Raw genomic sequence first — 19150 nt, 5'->3', positions numbered from 1 at the left:
TTACAGTAATACCGTTTAGCGAAAAATGTTTCAGACAATAGTTACTGAACTCTGAAGGGAACATCGACTTTGACCTTTAAATTCATTTTCTAAATTATTCCGAATTCTTCTTTATTTTTTTATAAAAACCTCATTTTTTATCTATGATTCGAAAAAAGCCCAAAATTTTACTAGATTTTTCAGATATATATCCACAACCCAAGGTCGGACGATCTTCAAAGGTCATTTGTACACCAAGATTGTATTTTTTGGAAAAGAAAATTCCTAAATCGATTTAAGGAGTTAATCAACAATCAAATATCTAGTGTATTCTTGATTTTTTAGGAAATTAAATGATTTGAAATAACACAAAGTTTATTCGTAAGTTTATTCAAAGTTTATTCATAATACATGAATTTTAGATAGAAAATGAGATTTTCGTAAAACGAAATAAAGATTATCTTGAAATTACCTAGAAAATAAACTCAATATCGAGTTTACCACAAAATATTCCTTTCAGAGTTCAGTAACTTTTGCATGACACATTTTTCGCTAAACCGTATTATTGTAGAATTTTCTAGATAGACAAATTAAAACAAATAAAATAAGACCAATGACGATAGCTCCCTGAATTGCTCGTTCGTAGACTGTGCATTATTTATATTTTATGGTATTAGGAGGCTTTGGATATACTGACGTAGGTTTTATGCTGATTGGAAATAACTTTAAACTATAATCAGTATCAATTGTTAATATTTTTAATTTATTGTTAAAATGTAAATTGTCGTATCTATTGTTAATAGTCAAAAGGGCACAAGAACATGTCAGTCATTGACCAAAGTTTGAAATTCAATTCTACAAACTACCGGATAAAAAAAGAAGTTACAGTTGTTTATAACTTTCAAGTAAGTATGGTGAAATGATGGCTGATTTGAGGGGTATTATTTTCAAAGGAGGCAAGGTGCGACGAAATTATCGACGAATGAATAGGTTTTAAAATTTTTCTATTTTTGAAACAAAAGTATTGATTGAAAACCTTAAGAATAAAAATGATTTCATACGTTACTACGTACCTCAGTCAGTGTTTGACTACTGAGGTGTGCAGACGTGTCAATATTACGCTCTACCTGAAAAGTTAAAATATTAGTCAATCAGTGAAGTAGCAGTAAAATTCAAAATATGATTTAATAAACTCCAAAAAAACGAACACAACGGTCAAAATGGCCACTCAGTCAGGAGATAAAAGGATCACTTCTAATAGAAACATCAAAAATTGGAAAATTATAAACAGCAAAAAACAAAGAAACAACCCAGAACATCAAGCTCAAAACAAAAAATGAAAGTACAATTATCAGATTTCTGGCTCAGTTATGTAAGCAAAGCTACGAAATACTTCATGAACATAAAAAAAATAAAGAAAACCATGTAAAGAAGAAAAAAGTGAAGCAAATAAGTTGAGAAATAAATCCCCTCCAATCTTCATTTACAATGTAGAGAATAACAAGCCGTTAGAAAATTTACTGAAAGCAATAGCCAAAGAAAATTATACCTTAGAAGCGATAGAACCAAACAAAATTAAAATTCAGTCGACAACTTCGGAAAAGTATTTGCCAATTATTACTGCATTGAAAGAAAATAACACGCAATTTTACACTTTCTAGGCAAAGAAGAAAAAGATTTCAAAGTTTTATTAACAAGCATTACCCATCAGTTGATATAAACGAATTAAAAACAGCCATAAAATAACATAGATATAAAGTAATAAGTATTCATAATATAAGGCATCGTATTACAAAAATACCAATGCCACTTTTCACAGTTGAAATTGAACATGATTATAAAAGCCAGAATATTTATAAAGTAAACTGAATATTAAAGGCGGTAATCAAATTCGAGCCACTGAACGTTATAAGAGAAATTCTTCAACTGCTAAGAATACGGACATACAAAAAACTATTGTTACAAAAGTACCGTGTGTGCAAAATATGCTGAACAACACCAGACTAAAGAATGTTCAGTTAAATAAAAATAAAATACATAAAATGTGCAAATTGCAAAAGAAATCACACAACAAACTATAAAAGATGCCCAGTTTGTAAGCAATTACAGCAGAAAGTTTATTCTAGTCTAAAAGAAAAAACATTGAAAAGCCAACGTGTCGAAATTTGCCAGTGGGCTTTAGAAACGGTAGAAAATCACCTAGACTTTTTCAGATATGATCTGTTTTCAGGTGAGGGTAAATTTTATAGCGATGGTCAATTAAATAGTCAACTCAAATTAAATTAAATAGGCATAGTCAACAGTTACCTGATTGGGCCGTATTTTTTTTATAGAAATGTGGATCAACATAGCTATTTGGAATTGCTGACGGATCGATTCCCAGAACTTTTGGAGGAAGTCGATTTGGAAACACGACGACGAATGTAGCTTCAACAAGATGGTGCATCTTCCCATTTCGCACGAACAGTACGTGCATTTCTAAACCGAAATTTTAATGAGAGGTGGATAGGTCGAGGAGGTCCAGTTAACTGATCTCCGAACTCTCCTGATATAACATCTGCTATAATATCTCCTGATAGAACAAAGATCAGCCCGTGTGGGATAGTACACAAGGCAGCTATAGTCAATAGTGGAGCGTACAAAGCTTTTATACAGAGTCAGTAAAGTATCAGACTGTATTCGCCATTAATTTATGCCAGTAGTTTGTACAGATTTGATTTTGAATGCTTTTTTTTTCGATATAAGTTCTTTTTAAGACTGATGTCAATGAATACCGGAAAGTGGTCAAAGCCCCAGGTTTCGTCATGTACAAATACGTTGATTTGACCGGAAAGATTTATTGTTGAAAACACTAAATCTAAATTAGAAGTATAGTTTTTATACTTTTCAATGTAAGTCTGTAGCGTAGGATGACTGGTTAGTAACTTGCTGTGGGGTTTGCTTAACTTGAGGGGTAAGAGGACTTCCATTAACGGAAGTCATGGTAAAAGATCTTTAAAGCTGCACAAACTGTAAAGGCAGCTTGAGAGCAAGATCAATGAAGCACTCGCACGATACAAGCACTAGCACTAGAATTTGTGACGTGGATTGGAATCCAAAATTCGCACTTTGTTTACAGAGTCGTCGAAACACGTCTGCTCAGATCGACGTCTGAATCAGTACTGTGCGAGCTAGATCTTATTTAATTAAAAAACATATGTTACGAATGAAATCGTTTTATCTCAGAAAATATGGTCTTTACAAAAACACTCGAAAGAAAAAAAGTTGTTGAATTTTGGTCAGGAAAACCCATTTATAAACTTATAAAACGATAAAAAATGTTTTCTCATTTTTTTGATTTGGAATTTTTTACATTTAAAAAAAAACATTGAAAACTGAATTATTAAGTAAATCAATAATGAAAAATATAAAAATGAGTTCTTAACTACAGATATTTCTATTTATTTGTATACTTTTTTATTATAAAATTTCAAGTAATACCTATTAACGTTTATTAAATAAATTTTTAATTAACTAAGTTTGCAACGAAGGTTACGTAGCTAAGGTAGCGCGCGAGGCGCGCGAGCTAGCAAGTTGGAGAAAGAGGGGGCGCGCGCGCAGGAAGTAGAATTAATATCGATAGAACTGGCAAGCGTAGCAGGTGTGAAGATTTGCTAAGTGAAAATTACGTGAGGCATCGTTCGAGTTTCGTGAGCAGAAAATAGGCAAGACAGTAGAAGTGTCCGGTTTCTGAGCCATCACCTCATTATCAGCAACGAGTAGTGACACTTACCAGCAGCAACGAGCGTACGGCAACAGGTACAACACCAACATCCGCATCGGACGGGAGCGTCAGAGTAGATGCATTGGCACGCACGGTTACGGTTGATCAGTGTAACCGTAACTCAGAGTAGGTGCAACTAGCCTAGCTGCGATAGTATATTTTAATAGTACGTTATTAGCATAATAGTTAGTATAAGCGCTGAATAACCCGTTAGGTAGCAGCACCGAGCGTTGTATTTTCTCTCTCTCTCCCTGGCATTTAATGTAAACGTATACGCGTGCGAAAGACTTTCGGCCTGTACTAAAATTGTATAGTTTAACTCATTAAAAGGATTTAGGTTAAATCGTCGTTTTATAATTTTTAGCTCCCTGACTAATACGTAATTCAATCATAGTATTTGAACTGATTTAGTCTAGGGAATTGGGAAAAGTAAACATAAGCCCGTTTACACGGTACGAGTAACAAGAGTCAGCAGTCAAGTGACTTCAGATCAGCTTATTATTGGGAGTTATTTGAAGTTGGAGCGAAATGACAGATCTAAAAATGAAGACACGTATACCCATACGTAGCTAACAAAGCGGCGGTTAGCTCTGCACCGTGGGATTGTACACAACCATTTTCTCCTTTTATATGACTAATTACTCCTCCCGCCTGTTACAAGTTATAGAATTATAAATAATTTTTATATTGTAAATAAAGTCACTGTGTAATGTAAAAAATTCCAAAACAAAAAAATGAGAAAACATTTTTTTATCGTTTTATAAGTTTATAAATAGGTTTTTTTATCAAAATGCATCAACTTTTCCTTTTAGTATTTTTGTAAAGACCATATTGTCCAAGATATAACGATTTGAGTCGTAACATGTGTTTTTTAATTATATAATATCTAGCTCAAAAAAATCGTATGAAAGAAAAATTTCTTTGATATAGGGTTTGTAGCATTTGGGACAAGTTTTCAAATGGTAAAGACAGATTTTACTTCTCATCACTTTCATTTAAATTATATCGCATTCAATTTGGCAAGAAAAATCAATTTCATTTTTTATGACTTATGACGTCATAGTTTTGGAAAAAAAATTTAAAAAAAGACATAGTTTACGCCACTTGATAGATACTAGAAAACCCTACAAAATAAGTACCCACAGGGTTTTTTACAACTACCATAAGTCGAGATATAAAACTTTAGTGTAGGGTTTTTAGTCAACAGGGTGGCAAATGTCATTGAGCGGTACTGCACCAGCTATTGTCGTGAACTATGTGACAATGCATATTAAGCAATTTATGAGTGTAACAGAGAAACTTGCGACAATTCCTTTTTTTTGTAGCTCGCGGCCGTCCATACAATTTTCATTTAAAGAAAGGGATTCGGGAAGTGCGAACGTTTTCACGACAAATGATCTGCTGAGCAAAATGGATCAAAACCACGTTATGAATATCGGGATGAGAAGTGGCCTGGCGAAGCAACAACGACAAAGTTAACAAAATTCAATTAATAAATAAAAAAAATAACAAACAAAATTACGATAAACAAAAACTGAATAACAATAAAACAAAATTAACCTCGACTTATCTGCACTCGATAAGTATATTCGCGCTCGTGACAAATAACGAACCGATGGCTGTCAGCCGATCTGCCTTCCCTATACCTCCCACACTCCTCAACATAATTTAAACACGTCTGTACAAATTTGATGACGGCCACGGTCGGCGAGGTAGCTGGCAGATCTGCCACACTATCCGTGTAGCAACGGCGCCCGAAGCATGCGAGAAAGAGAGAAATACAGCACCGACCTTGACCACCGAATCCCCTGCTTCTCTCTGCCATCGTTACCGAAACTGCTATCGTTGCTGTTGTTGTTGGTGCTGTTGTTAGTGTTATTGCTGTTGTTGTTGTTGTTGTTGTCGTCGTCCTCCTTCCTGCTGCCATGCTCTCCCTCATCCCGGTCACTTTCAACAAACTTAAGACTGCTCGGCAAAGACTCCAACCGCGACAACGGCCGCTCACACGCACACCTGCGTCATCTCGCTGGTATCTCACGTGTACCGGTGTGGGCTCTTTTTCAACTCGTGGTTGGGTGCGACCCAACCAATATTACTAAAACTTCCGTACAACGAGTGCGTATCCAAAAAACCAAGACAAAACTCGTCGGCGAGAACGCAGGAAAACTTTTATTGCAACGGAAAACGGCGAAGAAAATGGCACGCACGACGGCCTATGCTATATCTGCATATACTGCAAGAAAATTTTCCAATTCTTTTTCTCTCTCTCCATCTCTCTTTCTCTCTCTCTCGTTGCTCTTCTTCCGCTTGCCTGCGCTCTCTTTCGCTACTTGTTCTAACGCCGCACATCGACAAAGAAAAGGTAAACATAAGTGTGTGCGTAGAGAGTAACCTCGCATGGCACGCGGACTTCAGTGACAGTCCGACGGCAGAATGACGGCCACGCCGCGATTCTCCGGCACGTGCGTACAACTATTTTAGGCACTTTATAACAAGCAATTAAGTATTGAAATCAGACTCATTAAGATCTAACTAATAACTAATAGCGTAATAATATATAAATATATTTCGGAGATAGAGAACGCGCAAGGTATGTAATGAACTAGATAGTTTATGTAAATTCATCTGCATGTCATATAGCAAATTTTACGGTAAAAAAGAACGAAGATAACTAGATGGATTTGCCCATCAAGCGGAAATGAAAACACTATACATTTAGTTATGTTACATTGATCACGTTTAAATAAATTATATATGAAATAACGTAACACTTGATAACACAGATATAAACGTATATATATGTATATGTGTGTATGTGTGTGTGTGTATATTTGTGTATGTGTGTGTGTGTTAAATTTATATTTAAGTTTCATGAGACAAAAATTTGTCCTTACTTCCTTTTGATCTTTTCTTTTAAAGACGTTCACAAATAGATTGTTTCCTAATCGATTACGCTTCTCACATATCTGTTTTTTTCTTTGTTAATCTATCTAAGAAACGCTAGAAATCTCTGTTGAACATGTATGACAAATACATTGTCCAAACTATATGTTAAAATTGTATATTGAATAAAGAAAAACACTTCAGAATAACTTAACTCTCTCTCTCTCCCTCTCCCTCTGTCTCTTCGTCTTTTTCTTCTCTCTTTGATGAGTGCAAATGCATACGCAATGTATTTCTGTTGCTGTTGCTATACGTTGCTGAATATTCGTTAGGTACTAAATGAATTATGTATTTCTGTCACTGTATTTCATTCACACTCTCATAAAAAAAAATAAAACAATGAGTATGCAAATTCCATCATATAACACTAGTATGCGTTTATTTAATCGTATTTTGAAAGCAATGATAAAGAATTACATAAATTAAATCAACTATATACTAAACTTATTTTAAAGGTATATGACCCATTTGGAGAAGATCCGTTTGCTGCGCTGCATGCTCCAGTACGATCCGGAAGTCCTAGTCCAGCTCTTCCTCCTAAGAAAACAAAACAGCCACCACCTAGACCGGCACCTCCACGTTCAAGTCAAGGCTCACACGTTTCAATACTTGGTTGTTTGAAATCTACATCTGTAAAGAATGAATCAGATCCATTTACGTTAGAATTTGCAGATTTTGACAATTTTCAATCGAAAGTAAGTAATGTGTAAAAATTAAAAATACTGTTATCCAACTCTAATGTAGTTATTCTTTTTGCAAACAAAGTTAGTTCAACAAAAGAAGGATTGGTAATAATCTTTCAATCTTTCATACATAATTATCATTTACAATTTTTTAAACCAGTGTAATAGTTTATTTGTTCATAAGCAAAATAAACGGAATCTATGTCATGATAAGTATTTTATAAAATTTACTCCTAAAATTTATTAAAATATGTTATTTTTTATAAACTAATTGACTTAATTAATAGCGCGTTATGTGAATATCAAAGTATTAAGTTTTGTTATGTCATTATTTTTCAATAGGAAAAAACAAAACTTAACAAACTTCAACCTCAATATCTAAAACTTAACGATCTACCCCATCATAATGCTATAACTTCATAAATTACACTTTCTTTACATAATCGACTCTCATTACGATAGTATATTAAACCAATACGCGGAATTATTTTCATAACCGTCTATCACTTATCTGTTCTGTTTAAATTTTTATAGAATTTTATGGTAACTAAACTACATAACAGTTGGTTATATACCAATATGAAATATAATTAACAATAAGTGAGATGAATGTGAAATGGGTATGGGTGAATATACAGGGTGTCTCAGACCACCCGTCCACCCCCCAAAGTGTGCCGAAAAAGTTTTTTTTTTCAAAAATTGATAACGCAATTATATATAAATCGAGTACGCTCTATCGATTGGACGTAAAATCAACTTCCGGTTCCGACCGGAAATGGCCTATTCAGACCGGAAGTGCATGAAAACCCAGTTTTTTAAATGGAACATGCATACTCTTTTTTCAGATTCAGATTCTACGGTAAAAAATATGAAAATTTCATAAGAAGAATTTTTTGAAAAAAGTTGATATTTGACCTCTAATTGACGTCTGAAGTCTGTAATCCACCAGTTCGTACTCAAGCTACGAATATGCATGTTTTAACAATGGAATGGGACAATGTGGCTCCTCTAAGAGGTTTTCGGGGTCGCTGAGTCCGAATCCAAGGTGAGTTTGATCTTATCAGGTCATTTTGAGGTCAATTCAAGGTCATTTAGAGGTAAAACAAAAAAGAATATTAGATTTATCAAGAATGAAGTGCTTTTAAAATTTTAGCCTTAATATTACAAAAATATGAATCTCGTCGTTTTTTTATTTATTCTTGTAATTATTAATCTATGTATTTACATAGCGTACTTTTATGAAATTAGGGGAAATGAAATTCCAAAACAAATTAGTTTAGCGAGATAAAAATCTTTATTCTCAAAACATAATAGATTTCGTTGCAGTAGCAACATTTTTTTATAATAACATAAATAATGATAATTTGTTTTATTAGAACCTAACATAATGAAAATTTTTATAACATAATTAGATTTTATCTTCTATTGTTCTGTAAATAAAATTTTTTTATGAATAACGCTGAAATAACTGTGCAAAAATAGACGGTGAAGATTTGACAAAAACTTTAATGTTCAAAATGCGCTCCGCCTTGAAAAATACATGCTTGAACTCTTCTTTGGAAATTATCAACAGCTCTTTTCATTTCTGCTGCCTGCAGAATCACATACGGCACATATCTGCCGAAATAGTTTGAATCGTATGTTCCCCAATAGATGGATTGGAAGGTTTGGTCCTGTCAATTATCCACCACGATCCCCAGATCTGACTATCCTGGATTACTATTTGTGGGGAAGAGTAAAGGACATAGTTTACCAAGAACGTCTGGCAACGAGAGCCAATATGATTGGCAGAATGACGGATGCAATTCGGTCGCTGCAGGCAGCAGAAATTAGAAGAGCTGATGATAATTTCCAAAGAAGAGTTCAAGCATGTATTTTTTATCAAGGCGGAGCACATTTTGAACATTAAAGTTTTTGTCAAATCTTCACCGTCTATTTTCGCACAGTTATTTCAGCGTTATTCATAAAAAAATTTTATTTACAGAACAATAGAAGATAAAATCTAATTATGTTATAAAAGTTTTCATTATGTTAGGTTCTAATAAGACAAATTATCATTATTTATGTTATTATAAACAAATGTTGCTACTGTAACTAAATCTATTATGTTTTGAGAATAAAGATTTTTATCTCGCTAACTAATTCGTTTTGGAATTTCATAAAAGTACGCTATGTAAATACATAGATTAATAATAACAAGAATAAATGAAAAACGACGAGATTCATATTTTTGTAATATTAAGGCTAAAATTTTAAAAGTACTTCATTCTTGATAAATCTAATATTTCTTTTTGTTTTACCTCTAAATGACCTTGAATTGACCTCAAAATGGCCTGATAAGATCAAACTCACCTTGGATTCGGACTCAGCGACCCCGAAAACCTCTTAGAGGAGCCACATTGTCCTATTCCATTGTTAAAACATGCATATTCACAGCTTGAGTACGAACTGGTGGATTACAGACTTCAGACGTCAATTAGAGGTCAAATATCAAATTTTTTCAAAAAATTCTTGTTATGAAATTTTCGTATTTTTTACCGTAGAATCTGAATCTGAAAAAAAAGTATGCATGTTCCATTTAAAAAAATGGATTTTCATGCACTTCCGGTCTGAATAGGCCATTTCCGGTTGGAACCGGAAGTTGATTTTACGTCCAATTGATAGAGCGTACTCGATTTATATATAATTGCGTTATCAATTTTTGAAAAAAAACAACTTTTTCGGCATACTTTGGGGGGTGGACGGGTGGTCTGAGACACCCTGTATATACGAAAACTATATTAAATTCCAGTGAATCGTGAGCCAGGGAAAGTTGTTTCAATGAATACAATTCAATAAATTGTATCAAATTGTTGTATCAAATAATAATTATCAATGAAAAGTTTATAACAATCCTTTAAATTTTCCATGTTAATTTACCTATTGACACTATTCGAAAAAAAGTCTTTTACAATTGTTCGGTTTAATATCTAAAATTCTTAAGTTATTAAAATAAAAATTATGGCTGTATTTAATTGAATGTTTAACTAACACTGTTTTCTATTAATAATTATACAATTCCTATTGTGTTCTGTAACGGGGTAGATTAGCTAGCAAAAATTGGATTTATTAAAGAACAAACTCCCACGATGCAGAGCTAACCACCGCTCCGTTAATCACGTATGAGTATACGTGTATTCGCCTTTACGTCTGATACTTTCGTTACAATGTCTCCTTTTCCAACAGGGTTGAACTCACCTTAAATTACCTGATTTGTGACACTTCCTTACTTTTAGGTGTACGAATAAAATCAAGACGTTTATCGCAAAAAAAAACTACAGTCTTCGTTGGGCCGAAAGACTTGCGCACGCGTATAGGATTTACAATTTTACAATAATACGGGGAGAGAGAGAGAGAGACAGAGAAGAGAGAGAGAGAGAGAAGAGAGAGAGAGAGAGAAGATAGAGAGAGAGAGAGAGAGAGAGAGAGAGAGAGAGAGAGAGAGAGAGAGAGAGAGAGAGAGAGAGAGAGAGAGAGAGGTGACTTGTGACGGTCGCAAGTCCTTCTTGCGAACTGACCACGATCGTGGTGTCAGGAGCCACGCGTCCGTCGACGTGACCGTGAGCATCGGCCCAGCACCAGTAGCTCTCGAGGTTCTCTTCAGTTAAGCCGTTGCCGAGAGCACTGCTACCTGTCCATTTTCCACCCGAAGTGGGGCCTCTCCATAGGCCCTCTGACTCTGAACCACCTCTGCCCACGTTCCGAGCAGCTCTTCTGCCCCCTGGCGGTTCAGAAAACGTCTCAGGTGCTCATGCACCTAAAATCGAGGAGGAGAGTCTGCTGCTCGGGGATACAGGGATTGTTGCAGACCCAGTGCTGAGTCCCACAGGTCTCCCTGGGTCCAGGGCACTGGCTCGCACTGTCCAACATCTGGGGTACGCCGGACTTAAGGGTCTGGACCCCCTGGTCCATATTGGACTTGAGACGCTCGACCTCATCCTTGTCCTCTGTTTGGGTCAAAGTGTCCCGACAAGCCTTCTTCGGGGCGACTCGCGTTGCGTCCCGGAAAACGTCCGCCACCGATCACTGATGGCGCTCCCTTCGAGTGGCCCCCTCCAACTGGACCCTGGTGAAGCTGCGCATATCTTCAATCAGCTACATTGCGTCAGGGCCCAGCTGCAGATCTCAAAGCATTTGGGAGACCACCTCGAAGGTCTTCTCGTATACGATGATTTTTCAGTCCATCTGTAACATCCAAAAGAAAAAGATAGGATGAAACTCCCTGTGCAAAGAAAAAACCGACCATACGCCGCATCCCACCGTTACACGTTCCCTTGCTTATCCTTGCGTGAACGCCCTGGTCCTCGTCGGTTACTGCTCGCTTCCTGTCACTTGTTCGGGATAATCGGCCTAACCGTGCTTTGTATGACGGGCACGGTCTTTCGAGGTCTACCTCTCCTTCTAGATTCCGTCATGGGAGGGTTATCACCTCCTGCTTGACCGGTGACCGTCTCTGGGATCTTTGGAGGTCGACCTCGACCTCTTTTGGTTGATGCAGATATCGGTAAATCCGACGCGTCGATGGGATTGTTACTTATGGTTATGGGGACTGCTATTTCGATTCGCTCGCTCGATAAATCCCCGCTCGGATGTTCGCACGCTCTCGCGGAACCGCTCACCTCCTCTGGTCCTTCTTCATGCGGCTCGCGAGATTCGCCGTTGGTCGCCTCTTCGCCCTATTCTTTGTCCGGACCATAGTAAGGTTTAAGATCCTTGGTATGGAAGAACTCGGGCAAGATCTCTACCTGATTACCTAGTTTGTATGTATTGGAACTACATATCTCCTCAATCACATACGGACCGGCGTATTTTGGCGCCAATTTGACTGATATGCCTTGGGCAGCCGAGGAGAGTATCCTGTTTCTCTGTCATACCCAATCTCCGACCTTAAACTCGGGTTGCCGTCTCTTCCGGTCGTAATAACCCGCCTGACGCACGCTTCCTCCTTTGACTTGGAGTTGGCTCGCTCCCATAGATTAGGGAGCTTTTCCATATGTTCATCCCAATCCACTACAGCTTGGCCCTCCGAACACTCAAGGGCCTGCTGATCCTGAGACTTTTGGAACGTCAAAGGAGGTACCGGCTGACGCCCAAAGATAAGCATCGCAGGACTATATCCCGTGGCGCTATGCATTTCCGAGTTCAACGCGAAGTTGAACTCTGACAGGTAATTGTCCCAGTTCTTATGATCACGGCTCACATACGAAGTGATCATGGTTTTCAGCTTCCTGTTTACTTGCTCTGTAGGATTCGCTTGAAGATGGTACACCGGAATCGAGGCGCGTTGGATGCCGTTCGTCTGGAGGTCTGAGTCGACTTCCTGATTCTTAAACTCAGTTCCGTTATCCGATAAGAATATCTCTGGCGCGCCAAACCTAATGACAATCCGCTCGTGTAATTCCTTTGCGATCGTTCTACCATTAGCTTTGCGTATCGCAATGCACTCTACCCAGCGAGTAAAAAGGTCTATAAAGACCAGGATATACTCAAAACTTCTAAAGCTTTTGGGGAATGGTCCAGTGATATCACCGGTCACCAGGGTCGTGACACCTGTCTACGACCTATCAGCCTGTAAGGTGCCCTTTGTTCCACCTTGCATTGCTGACATACCAGGAAACTCTTCACGTACTCTCTGACCTTATCCTACATCTTAGACCAGTAGTACAAGTGCCTAGCTTTGGAGAACGTACGCTCTCGCCCTTGATGCTTTGAGGTCGGAGCTCATGGACCTCCTGGAGCACTTGGTACCTTTTTTCTTTCTTTTTAGGAATCACAAGCTTCCACGCTTCCTCGTTGTCGATGGATCCTTCACCTGGCATACCTCCTGGTATTTTTGCAAATACCAGGCATCAGTAGTCTCCGGTCGACTATTTATGGCACTTACTTCAGTCCCCTCCTCCTCATAGGCCCTAGACAATGCGTCTGATAGCACATTGAGATTTCCCGTTCGATATTCAATATTGAATATATTGCCTTGCAATGCTAGTGCCCAACGCGCTAGTCTTCCCGTGGGATTTCTCATACTATGGAGCCATTTCAGGCAACCATGATAAGTGATAACCTTGAAGTGATGCCCTTCAATGTACGGCCGGAACTTCCCAATGGCCCATACCACTGCCAAACACTCTCTCTCGGAGACAGTATATTTTCTCGTAGCGCTGTTGAGTGATCGGCTGGAGTATTCGATCACACGCTCCTCTCCATCGACATCCTGCATGAGGACCGCCCTGATCTCACTGTCACTGGCGTCAGTTTGTAGTACAAACTGACCACAAGAATCGGGTGGTGGCTGTATTGGGGCACAATTCATCGCCTCCTGCAACCTTGTGAAAGCTCGCTCTTGCTCCTCCTCCCAAAAGAAACGTACATTCTTCTTTGTCAGGCGGTTTATAAGTTCAGCAATCATGGCAAAGTTGGGTACAAAAAAAATATCATGAGGTCATTCCCCTGAATCGCTTCACCTGTTTGACAGTCCGGGGTGTTCGATACTCCAGTATCGATCTTATCTTTTCGGGATCTGGTCTAACTCCGTCCTAGTTCACGAGGACTCCCAAGTACCTTACTTCCGTCTTACAGAAGTGGCCTTTGGCTTTATTGATGGTGAGACCCGCATCCAGAATTCGCTTTAATATCTTTTCCAGGTGCCATTTATGCTCTTCAAATGACGACGAAACCACAATTACGTCGTCAAGGTAAACAAAATCGAATGGATCCATATTCGGATCTATCATCTTACCCATTAACCTCTGGAAGGTTGCTCCTGCATATGACACTCCAAAGAGCATTCTCTTGAATTGAAAGTGCCTCAATCCAGGTAATGTAAACGCCGATATCAGACGCGATTCTTCCTTTAGGAGAATCTGATGGTACGCACTACTCAAGTTCAGCGTGGATATGAACTTGGCATTCCTTATCCGTCTTATGATGTCATTCATATATGGTAAAGGATAGTCATCTGGTTTGGTTATTGCGTTTACCTTTCGGTAATTTATGCAGAACCTATATTTTCCATCAGCCTTCTTTACCATTACCACTGAACTTGATCACCCGCTGGTCGCTAGTTCGATTACATCTTTTTCCAGCATATCCTTGATTAGCGCGTGAATTTTCTCTCGCACCCTTTCGGACACTGGGTAGTACTTCTGCTTGATGGGTTAAACACTTCCAATATCTATTTCGTGCTCAATCCCCACGGCACAGCCTAAAATCTCTCCTCCGTCAGGAATCAATCTACAGACGAGGTCTTCAATCTCTTCAAACTTAGTTTCCGTGACTGAGTTCCCTCAGTCCTACCGGTGCAAGAAACGCTGTACCATCAATTTCTGTCACTTCCATAGATACTTTTATCTGGGCATCCTTCAACCATAATTCATCCTCATCGGGATCCAAAACTTTGCGGAACTCATTTATAAAGTTCGCGCCTATATAGCAATCATCCGTGAGCATTGGCGTTATGGCGACTCTTATATTTCTGGTGATTCCCCCTACCTTAAAAAGAAAAAATGCCAATCTCAGCCCTAACTGACCCATTACTGCGGATGAGGCTCCGGTATCATAGAGTGCTTTAATTTTAAAGTCACCTATGTCTACCCGCAACCACCATCTGATCTCATCTTCTGGGCCGTATCCATTCGCCGTGCTTCTGAGCGGCTTTTTCCCTTCCGCTGCTGCTACAACGATGGGCTCGCTCCTCCTCGTGGATTCCTTAGGCGGGGAAACTTTTTGTATGAAAGAATCTGAACCTTTCAGATCTCCGGGTTGCTCGATCCTCTTAACAATCTAGTCGTCTCTCTCCTCCACAACTTGTATATGGTCACCTGGTCCTTTCAGGATGACCGTCCTCCTATTCTGCCAAGGGCTGGCATCGGGCTCGATATCCTTCTGCTCCATTATACTGCTAGGTTCCGGGTCTTCTTGCTGCTCTCTTAGAACCTGTTTGGAACCCTGGATCGTCGACAACTTGCTCTTTCCCGTCGAGGACCCACGGCGAGAGATCGAATTTACTGGAGGCGCGAATATGTCCTGTTCTCTTCGCTCTCCTTGCCGTTTGCCTTGTTGCAATCTGGGCAGAACTTACGGCTGATTCCGAGCTTGCCACAAGCGGAACACTGAAGAGACTTCGTGAAGTAGATCTTACGCCTCTGTCCTTCTCGCCGCTCGCCAGGAGACCTAGGACGAGGAGAATTCCTCCTTCTACCACGCCATCGGCTTTTGCGCTTTTCTGGAGGGCTGTCCTGCCTTTCCTTGGCTATTTTACGATTTTCTCCATGCCCTTCAGTCGTTCCTTCATCTTCTTATCATAATTAGAGATCTGTACAGCCGATACCGTTGCTTGTTCGGTAGGTCTCTTGGCAGGATTCTCCACTCCCTGTCCGCGCTGCGGATCTCCCTCCCTTCATAACACGCTTTTACCCTTCACTCGCTATTGCAGCGTTTTGGGCTTTACTACCAGCCGTTCTTTTGCTCGGCTGGTATGCGTGTTGAGGGAAAATCGTCGAGTTTAGGTCCGCAAATACGCGTGGGCGTCGACCGTAAGACAAAGTGTTCTGTACTTCGGTCGCTCTTCTATGAAACTCGCTACGACGCTGCTGTATTTGGATGTTTGGCAGGAGGTTCGCATGCAGCAAGTCCAATAACCTTTCCAAGGGCATAGGCGGTTCTAACCAATTGACTAAAACTACTAGGTTGGACACGTAGTCTCTCACCATCTCATTTTCGCCCTAGAACCGGTTCTACGCTTCCTGCAACAGCCTTTGTTGCTGTTGCGTACTTGTGTCGAACCATTCTCGGGCGTCGACGACGAATTTGGCATAACTAAGCCACTGGTGCTTGTTATTATCGTACCAGGTCCTCGCGTTACCTTCGAGGATCTCTGATACGGAACAAAGCATCTCGTCATCGGTTAATCCTGCGCCCACGCGCAGGTCTTCTAACCTGAACAGAAACGTGTCTACGCTTTGTGCCTTACTGCCCGCAAACCTTAATTTCCATCCGCGGCCAATTTTCCGTACATCACGTGTTGTGGAGAGCCCTGAGGATATATGTGGAACGGTGCCAGACGATCTGCTTCGACTTCTTTGTCCTAGCGGTTCGGATCTTCCATAATCCTCCTGATCGTCTTCACCTCCTCTTCTTTAGAGGGCTTCCGGTGGGTTGACGTCCCTTCTTCTGGGGACGGGTCTCGGTGGAGCCGGTGTGCTTCCCGGAACCTCTGTGTTGTAGTGGCAGGCGTATATGTCCTGAAAGACCACATTGCATCTGGGGCGCGGTTGAATCGGGTTACGCTGAGATGTATTGACTGCATCGGCCATTTCATGCATTCCGTCCTCCAGCTCTTGTATTCTTTGGCGCATGTTCTACGCCTCCCGCTCCGCACACACCTGTATGCCTTGGCGAGTTTGAAGGGTCTCTAAGATACGGTTGACCAGCTTGCGGTTTTGGTCGACTCCCTCCTTCAGGTACTTTATTTCCCGGAAGCCTTTACCCAAGGATAGTTCTCCTTGGTGTTCCTTCCGAGTCCAGGATTCGTGCGATCTCAGATCCAGATTGCTCCGTCTCCTTTCCTCCTCCTACTACTTTTGAGTCTGGAGGATTCTCTGCTCGTCGTTCTCTTCTTCCTAGCGGTTGGCTTTGATTTCTGCGTCCTCATCCAGGTAGGTGAATGTCCTTAACAAAGGATAGGGTATCCTCTATTAAGATAGTGAAAAAGACACCCGAAATGAATATTGAAACTAAGTTTTCAGTAGCATTCTACATCGAAAAAGATTAGATTTACCGCCAACCGGATCTTTCTAGAGCCTCCCTATGTGTATACATATATATATATATATATATATATATATATATATATATATATATATATATATATATATTATTTTCACATTTTCACGGGTATTTTCACATTTTATTTGCTTTCTTCGGAACTAAAAATGATATCGACACCGGGTTTCCGGCATTTATTTCTGAAAAATGTAGTTTCACTCTGATTTTTTTAAAGATTATAGACTTATGGGACCTGACCTACAAAAAAATTTTAAACCTCAAAGTCCTTTAAAATTCAGCCATATTGAGGTACAGACACAAAATTTACAGAAGATATTCAAAATTATCTAAGAAATCTCCTTAAATTGGATTGAAGTCGGTTCCAGTGATGCACCACCTTCAAAAATGCAAAAAACCCCGTTTTGTAGTGATTTTTGGCCTTTTGCGCTCTACCAACGGCAGCTTTGGTAAAACTAATGTCACCATCGTATTCTACGGGAAAAAATACATGAAAAATAGCGGCTACGCCAGGCAAGCCAAAATGGCCTCCCGCCTTTCATGACTCATACCTTTAAAGCTAATTATCAAAGACTTTATCGATCCTTACATATATTCTTTTGTGATTTTTCCTGTACAATACGATGGCGATATTCGTTTTACAGTTATTGCGTTTCGTGAACAGCTAACGGACGAATACCGGGTATAAATCATGTTTTCAGTCGTTTATCAGCGGCTTTTCGCTGTTAGCGCTTCACAAAAGTCAGCTTCGGTATAAATGACGTCACCGTCATATTATATAGAATAAAAGACATTGCAATCATGTGTAACTCCATTTATAGATCTATTACAACCATCTAAAGAATCCAATGACGCAAAACCGCACTGCTGTAGAACCACGAAAAAACCAATCTTCTCCTCGTCGATTCCCTCATTGCTTCCCAAAATCACTCTTACCTCGTGCTACACGTATGTTTTTCGTATATTCTTCCTAGAATACGATGCATCGTATCGTTACCATTTACGTATCTATAATTAAAAATTAGGTAAAAGTGAAAAAAAACTGCATTAATCAATTATCGATATTTTTTTATGTAATATTGATCTACAATAAATAACCTTAAGTGATGATTATGAGTATTCAAATCGATTGTTGAATTTTATTACCAGAATGTGATCATATATATAATTTTATTGATACATATAAATTATTAGTCGTGTCTCGAATCCATAATCTCAGCAAAACTTACTAATTGATTTAAAATTATATTATTTGCCCGTAACTGACAGATATTCCAGTACAATTGTTTTTCAATAAAAAGAATTACTGACAAAGAATAAAATAACCGAGGAATTACAAGCTTGCAGCGATTGAGATGTGTCAGAAATGAGGTTTCGAATTGATATCGATTTTTCATGAAAATATAGGAATGGTCATGTTACAACTGTATATTACAAATAAAAAGTTCAAACTTCTTCGCTATTGTTTTTGATAACTGGTTCAACTTCTTCATAATCGAATAACTCAGTTAATACTCTTGCTGGATTAATTATCCTCGACAAATATCGAGCGTGACTCAAGTAAAATATAACAGCTGCTGCATGTGAACAACATCCTATGGTACGGTCCCCATTGGCACAACTACAGCAATATCGTTTGATGCCACTGATGCCAACAGTATTCGAAGAGTAATGTACGTAACACTTGTATGTTTTGCTGTTGATATGCCTAGAGCGTATTTCAAATCGTACTATGTTGGGCTCTTCTTTGGCGTAACTTAGCATAAGAGTATTATCGTCTTGAATCATTTCGGTTAGATAAAAAAACAGATTATGACAACTGATATGATCCTGTGAAAAGTACTTTCATATCTCTTTTCGTCATTTCAGGAAAGTGTAATAAGTCATTTAAAGACAATTTCTGAAATGACAATTTCTTTTGATTCCAATTTTTATCCCGAACTTCATCCGCTAAAAAATTCTT

At 38.9% G+C, this 19150-nt stretch overlaps 2 protein-coding genes across 4 annotated transcripts in view; one reads left to right on the top strand and one right to left on the bottom strand.

Moving 5' to 3' along the window:
• LOC131675263 (epidermal growth factor receptor substrate 15-like 1) overlaps window positions 1-19150 on the top strand; it is an 875349-nt gene that overhangs the window by 718753 nt on the left and 137446 nt on the right. For all 3 annotated transcript variants that reach the window (XM_058954183.1, XM_058954182.1, XM_058954181.1), the window contains one exon: window positions 7141-7380. In XM_058954183.1, coding sequence (XP_058810166.1) covers window positions 7141-7380 — 240 coding nt within the window. The remainder of the gene's footprint in view (window positions 1-7140; window positions 7381-19150) is intronic.
• Window positions 7178-19150, bottom strand: part of LOC131675264 (proliferation-associated protein 2G4) — a 651851-nt gene continuing 639878 nt past the window's right edge. Inside the window, exon 7 of the mRNA XM_058954185.1 lies at window positions 7178-7315. Within this exon, the coding sequence (XP_058810168.1) occupies window positions 7310-7315 (6 nt within the window). The 3' untranslated portion in view covers window positions 7178-7309. The remainder of the gene's footprint in view (window positions 7316-19150) is intronic.

This window comes from Phymastichus coffea, unplaced genomic scaffold (genome assembly GCF_024137745.1).
Source record: "Phymastichus coffea isolate CEN01 unplaced genomic scaffold, Cenicafe_Pcof_1.1 PCOF00018, whole genome shotgun sequence".
Taxonomy (NCBI): domain Eukaryota; kingdom Metazoa; phylum Arthropoda; class Insecta; order Hymenoptera; family Eulophidae; genus Phymastichus; species Phymastichus coffea.
The sequence above is the reverse complement of the archived record's forward strand: the minus strand, read 5'-3'. Positions and strand labels throughout refer to the sequence as shown.